Source organism: Solanum pennellii, chromosome 2, assembly GCF_001406875.1.
Source record: "Solanum pennellii chromosome 2, SPENNV200".
Taxonomy (NCBI): domain Eukaryota; kingdom Viridiplantae; phylum Streptophyta; class Magnoliopsida; order Solanales; family Solanaceae; genus Solanum; species Solanum pennellii.
In genome coordinates this window covers 57,919,260-57,926,773 of record NC_028638.1, presented here as the reverse complement: position 1 = coordinate 57,926,773, position 7,514 = coordinate 57,919,260, and the positions used below count along the sequence as shown (strand labels likewise).

Below are 7,514 nucleotides of genomic sequence, written 5' to 3'. Positions count from 1 at the left end.
GCACAATTGTATAATTCGCTGCCTATTTCGCTGCAATATTTTTATAAAATTTGCTTTGCATACAATTGAATCGAATTAAAATGTACGTATTTTGCATAATTATAAGTGTATAGCAAGAAGATATATGTTTTTCTCTCGCTTTATACAAAAACAGAAACACAATATATACACTTCTGTTGTATAAAGCTAGAGAAAATTGTATTTCACTTGCAATTGTATAATTCGCAATTGTATAATACGTTGGTCTTTTTCTATGCAATATTTGTATAAAATTTGCATTTGTCTACAATTAAATTGAAGTAAAATGTTTGTAAATTGTATAATTAAGTGTATAACACGGAGATATATGTTTTTGCGTATGTATATACAATTTTCTCTCGCTTTATACAAAACAGAAACAAAAATTATACACTTCTGTGTATAAAGCGAGAGAGGCGAGCGAGAATGGGAGAGTGGCGAGCGAGATTTTTGGGAGAGAGGCACCTGGCAAATTTTGGCTAACGTTTGCTATGGAGCACATTTAAATCAAACCCTAGCTACTCCATTTATTTTAGGTTATTAGTTTGCAATTATATACAATTTTCCCTTTATTAAATATACATATTTGTAATGTAACCATGATTTGATGTCTACATTATATGTAATTTTTATTTAAAATAAATGGCAAGTATTCACTCCCGAACAGGGAAACCATGAGCTTGTTATGATTGTACCCACCATTTGGCGTAATATAAAAGGAAAAAAGAAAAGGATATTCTTGTGAAAGTTATTATGATAAGATATCTAAATTATAAAATTTTACGAAATGATTATCATGGTTAATTATATCATATGGTTGAGTAACGTTTAGCACTAATTACTCTACTAATTATGCGTGCATCTTCACTGCTCTTTCCAGCTATGGTAAAGTCCTGGTACAGGACCCTATTATTACATAAAGAAATCAGAAAGAAATTTCTATATAATTAATAGAAAGTAGGAAAAGATAAATTTAACGGTGGTGATTAATCCTCGAAAATATTTATTGAGATATTTTAGTGAAAATTTTAGCTCTCAAATATAAAGACGTGAAACTTGTACATACGTATGACACTCAAAATTTTTTTTTCAAAATTATAATATTCTATTAAAAAAAATTCATCGTTTCTGTATAAAAACGTGAAAAATAATGAAATTAATTAGAGAAATTTAAAAAATATTCACCTTCTTGAAAATGTGTCAACTGCTGGAATGTTAATATTGACCCCAATATATATAGTGTGTGGTGGGCGGTGAAAAGGATTACACTGTCGTTTCTTGTTTGTAATAATAATGATCATCTGTAGATCTAACCACAATAAGTAGATGAATAAATAAGTATAATTAAATAATTAAAAGTAAACAAAGAAAAAGAAGATTAAAGCAAATACTCGAAGGACGTGTTTTTTAAATCCCATAAAATATTAGCAAGATTAGATGTATACATCGTCGGTGGATCTAGCTGTCAGAAAAAATGGAAAAAGTTGAATTCTCTTCAAACTACTTTTTCATACTACATGACTCCGAATTCAACCTGTACAATTTTTAGAGTAAATAGCTATAGAATTCATATATTTTAGTTTCCTCTATAAATTACCGAGATGACCCGTGTGAACACATGAAAATGAGAGGAATATAAATTAGCCAGCAGTCAAATATAAATTTCAGTTGCCCATTTTTGTCCAAATAAATTTGGAAGCTAAAATTGACACATGACTATGTATTTAACAGTGCCAAGAAGAAAGAGGTGAAACGTTACTTTGTCCCCTCTACTCTGTCACGAAAAAGGCAAAGTTAAGGGGAAAAAATAATTATAAAAAGTTTTATATGGACAAAAATAAAAAGCAATATGGAACGTGATCTTTATAGCCCCAGCAGTAATTGTCATATCCCCTCTTTAACGTGGAAAAAAGCACCTAATCTTATTAAAGTAGATTCTCACTACACCTGTGGCATTCCGTTCCTTTATGCGTCCCCCAATTGACTTCTTTTTTAAATAATTGTGAAAAAAATTGAGACGTTTTTAATGGCGAAAATTACCGTTCGATATTTTTTAGGTTATCTAGTTTACAAACAATAGTATTTTTTTTTATAGTAATAATGATTTTGATATGCCCATCTGTAACTATTCCTTTTTAAATCAAATTGCTTAATAAGTTAATCTAGTTTACTAACTCTTAACTTAACAAAATCTTAATTTCAGGGCATAATTATAGAAAGTGCGGGCTAATGGTCACCCCACCCCTACAGGCTACAACAAACAGATCTTGCAGCTAACAGAAGCTTCTCTTTACTGTCTTTTTCTCTCTGGAGAATTATTAGTGGAGCAAAATTCGGAGATGAATTTGGGAAAAGAAAGTAGTAATTTAAGAGATACCTTCAAACCAATACCATGAGAGCAGCAGGTCTAAGCATCTTCTTCATATTATCACTGCTTTCATCTTTCACTTGTCAATTTCAAGATTTGGTTGTCAAGGAAAAAAACAGGAGGATTCTGCATCAACCACTCTTTCCAGTAAGTTCAACACCGCCACCGGATTCTGAAATATCACCGCCGCCACCGGCCGAGCCAGTCAACTCTCAGCCATTTTTTCCAGAAGTCCCTACTGGGACTACACCAGATCAGACACATCAACCTCAAGTAACTCCAGCTAATGGAACTCCAGTGTCAAACTCAGTTGCCACACAAACAGCAAAGCCAGTCAAGAAAGTGGCAATTGCAATATCAGTTGGAATTGTTACCTTGGGAATGTTATCTGCTCTGGCATTCTACCTTTACAAACACCGGGTTAAGCACCCAGATGAAACTCAAAAGCTTGTAAGGAGAAATTCTGATCAGAGGATCAATGAGGAATCAAGAACGCCGCCTTCGACTTTCCTTTACATTGGGACAGTTGAGCCACCTGCTAAGACATCAGCTGTGACTGATTCCAATGATGCTACTGGCTCACCTTATCGAAAATTGAGCTCTGTGAAAAGAATGGACAGCAGGTATAGACCAAGTCCTGACCTTCAACCCCTTCCACCATTGAGCAAACCCCAACCTCCTCCAAGCATTAATTCACCTACTGCAATGTCATCATCAGATGAGGAGAGTCATGACACTGCATTTCACACTCCACAAGGCTCCACTGTCAGCAATGAAGAAGGTTATTACACTCCCAGTTTACGTGAGAGTTACTCAAGCAACAAGAATTATGTTCCTTATTCAAAGAGAACTTCTCCAAGATCACGCCTTTCTGATTCATCCACTGAAGTAAAACATACTATGATACCATCAATTAAGCAAGCTCCAGTTCCCCCTCTTCCTCCGCGGCAACCACAAGGGGGTCTGATAGAACAACTTCCACCTGAGCCTCCCTTGCAATATACTAGGCCAGAACTGTATGTGCCAAAAAGGGCCAAGTTTTCATCACCACCTCCTCCACCAGATATGACAAGGCTTCAATTGATAAGCAACCAAGCCCAACAAATATCAAAAGCACCACCACCACCACCACCACCTCCTCCTCCTCCTCCTCCTCCTCCTCTTCCTCCTCCTCCACCCCCACTTCCATTCTCAACACCCCACAAACCGGAAGGATCACAAAGGAATGTTCCTTCAGCAGCTTACCAGCAAATGGTCAAGACAGAATCAAGGAGTCCCACTACCAAATCAACACCGGGGAGTGAGAAGACGAGTACTTCTGAAGAACAAAACGGAGGTGCCAGTTCTTTAGAAAGACATGATTCTAGCGATACAGATCCATCCAAGCCTAAGTTGAAGCCTTTGCACTGGGACAAAGTGAGAGCAACCTCTGATCGAGCCACAGTGTGGGACCAATTAAAATCGAGTTCCTTCCAGTAAGTAGATGCTCAAATATGTTATGGTCGGTTACCAGCAACACTAATATCTTACCGAAGAAGTACCTTTTGTATTGCAGATTGAATGAGGACATGATGGAATCACTTTTCGGATGTAATTCAGCAAATTCTGTACCAAAGGAAGCAACAAGGAAATCAGTCCTTCCTCCAGCTGAGAAGGATAATAAGGTACTTGACCCCAAGAAGTCGCAGAACATTGCCATAATGTTACGAGCACTGAATGTAACTAAAGACGAGGTTTCTGAAGCCCTGCTAAATGGTACGTAATCTCTCATGCTGAGATTCAGAATTTCTCATGTTGTGATTTAGTATTTTGTACATAGCTCAGATATGCCCAGAGAAGTGAAGCTGCAATGTCCTTGTGCATGTTGATTTAATATTTTGTGCATGTTATGATTTAGTATTTTGAAATGGATAAATGATATAACAAGCATAGACATGAGCTTCTGAAATTGCCTTGGACCTTTAGGTTAGAGAACATTTAGAAAGGTCGAATCAAGTTCATTACTAGAAAAAGCCAGCGAGAACTTGCATTTTTCATATGGTATTATTCCTTCCTACTTTCATTCTCCGTGTAATGAGAAGGCCATTTCAAATGCATATTTTTCTAATTGCACCATAGAGTTCAAGCATCCAAGCCATAGTAGTCTCGAGAGTTTCCCTAATACAATTAGGTGACTCGGAGTATTATCAAATTATGCCAGCAAAAATAAAGAAAGTCTTCCTATTTCAATGGTAAAAACTTATATTTCTGCTTATCATTAAGCAATAACTCCAGCCACTTCAGAAGAGCAAGAAAGCAGAAAACAGCAGACATCCAAACACACATGAGGTCCTGTTGAATTCAATAAACACTTTGAAGCATTTAGACAGAGCATCCCTTCATCTTTCATAATGCTTTCAGTATTCCTTTAAACTTATGTGTGCTTTGTCTAGACAGAAAATATGCATATTATTGTCATTCTTATGTATAGACTTTGTACATCTCCCTGAAAACTCTGACAGCATTTCCTGAACCAAAACTTTAAGACATGCAAGCAACATCAACTTATAATACATCTTTCTGAGTATATTGTCTCAAGTTGTGCCATCTTTGAACAAAGAGAGTTGAACACAGCAAGTGCACAAGAGAACTTCATATGCCATTTTGAAGCTAATTGTCTAATAGTTAGGAGTATTTAATTGCATATTTTTCAGCTCATATACCAAAATACCAATGACACCAGTAAATTTGGCATGTTTTATGCACATCATATCAGATTGAATATTCATTACACCTATGATTATGCCTATTTATCCTAACTATCACTCAGGAAATCCTTTTTTTACAGCTTCGTTATACATGGATGTCTTTTGGTGTTGCAGGAAATCCTGAAGGACTAGGGCCTGAGCTTCTGGAGACTTTGGTCAAGATGGCTCCAACAAAAGAAGAAGAGATAAAACTAAGAGAGTACAGTGAAGATGCCTCAAAGTTAGGCTCTGCAGAACGATTCCTTAAGACCGTGCTGGATATACCATTTGCCTTTAAAAGAGTAGAAGTCATGCTTTACAGAGCAAATTTTGATGGCGAAGTAAAAGATTTGAGGAAATCCTTCCAAACACTTGAGGTACTATCAACTATTTACTTAAATTTGTACCATCTCCAAAGAGCTTAAAAGTCATTTGTATTCATTTGTTAATACAACATTAATATATTGATTAGGACAAAATTCTGATGCTTGTTCACAAAACTAGGACATTCCATATGCACAACCCAGATAACAATTATTAATTATTCCACCAATATACATTAAGATAGACTCCTTGCCAATATGATATCTCAAGAATTGTTTTTTTTTTTTTTTACAAAATACAGAACCTTCAAATTGTAGACTAAGCATCAGACTACCTCAAGAATCGTTCAGATGTACCCTTACCCTTTTATCATCTCGTTTGAACTCCTCCTTTACACAAATTTTAGTATGCCCTCATGATTCTAATTTCTCAGAATGGTGTTACATAAATATGTTATATAATTGATGTCTCCCAGGATCTTGACTGCACTGGAACTTCTACATTGGTGTTCTTTGTGCCTGAATTTATAGTTAATTTAACACTTCTAATGATATTACTAGCATGGATTACCATTCTAAGAATCTTCACTACAACAAATTTCCACTGGTAAACTTGAGCCACTCTCGGAGAAATATTGTGTGAATTACTACCTAAATAAAATTATCTAGGCTAAATTTCTTTCTGCATCTATACCTGGTATTTGACTTTTCTTACAATTATTTAAAAGGATCGCAATAACTCTGGTGCATTGCACATCTTATGAACAGGTAGCCAGTGAAGAATTGAAGAACAGTAGACTATTCCTCAAACTCCTTGAAGCTGTTTTAAGGACAGGAAACCGCATGAACGTTGGAACTAATCGTGGTGATGCCAGAGCTTTCAAACTTGACACTCTTTTGAAATTAGTAGATATAAAAGGAACAGATGGGAAGACGACCTTGCTTCACTTTGTGGTCCAGGAGATTATCAGGTCAGAAGAGCTGGATTCTGAACCCCCAGGCGAAGATCTTTCTAATAAAGCAAACATCAAATTCAAAGAGGAGGATTTCAAGAAACAAGGTTTGCAGGTTGTTTCTGGATTAAGCAGAGAACTTGGTAATGTCAAAAAAGCAGCAGCAATGGACTCAGATGTCCTGGGGAGCTATGTCTTGAAGCTTGCTGTGGGACTTGATAAAGCAAGATCGGTTTTGCAATATGAAAAGCAAGGTATGCAAGGTAACTTTTTTGAATCGATGAAAGTATTCCTTAAGGAGGCAGAAGATGGAATAGTGAGGATAAGGGCAGAAGAAAGAAAGGCCTTATCCATGGTCAAACAGGTAACTGAATATTTTCATGGTGATGCTGCAAAAGAGGAAGCTCATCCTCTCAGAATATTCGTGATTGTGCGAGACTTCCTCTCCATATTGGATAATGTGTGCAAAGATGTTAGGCGAATGCAGGATCAAACAGTGGTAGGTGGTGCAAGATCATTCAGAATAGCTGCTACTGCATCACTACCAGTCTTAAGCAGATATAATGTGAAACAAGAAAGGAGTTGGGATGATAATAGCTTATCACCATGAGATTTATGTGAAAACGATTGAATATCATTAATGTACAAGCACAAATCGAGCATGAAGATGAGGAAAGCAATACCAGATTGAATCAGTCTCACGTCTTCAAGGAGACAACAACACTTTGGTGCTAGCAGGCAAAAACAGCTCCCAGCTCCAAGCTCCATGAACAAGACGCAATAAGTGAAGGAACAGTACAAAGAGTAGGCAGTCTATACATCAAACCTTCACAAAGATACAAATATTAGACAGCAACCTTCTAGGATTCCATCAAATGGGACCTGTTATTCAACCTTCAATGCAAATGAATCGACATGAGGTAAAGGGATTATTCCTCTTTTTTCTTTTGAGACGGATATAGACCTAGACACAGTCCTGTTCATTTATAAACATAGTGAAGAGACATAAAAGCTCAATGCCGAGGAACATGATAGCCTTATGTCAGTTTTGTTAGTACCATGCTGTAATACAAAGAAATTGTTCCTCTTACTTAATAGAATAAACATTCTTTACGCCTTTGTCTAA

At 36.3% G+C, this 7,514-nt stretch overlaps 1 protein-coding gene across 1 annotated transcript; it reads left to right on the top strand.

Annotated features, from left to right (window-relative positions):
* The first annotated feature begins 2,150 nt into the window (after window positions 1–2,150).
* On the top strand, window positions 2,151–7,514 carry LOC107011650 (formin-like protein 6). Its single transcript, XM_015211234.2, has 4 exons — window positions 2,151–3,861; window positions 3,942–4,141; window positions 5,248–5,489; window positions 6,204–7,514. Exons 1-4 carry the CDS (start codon window positions 2,411–2,413, stop codon window positions 6,996–6,998), a joined length of 2,688 nt encoding a protein of 895 aa, XP_015066720.1. The 5' UTR covers window positions 2,151–2,410; the 3' UTR covers window positions 6,999–7,514.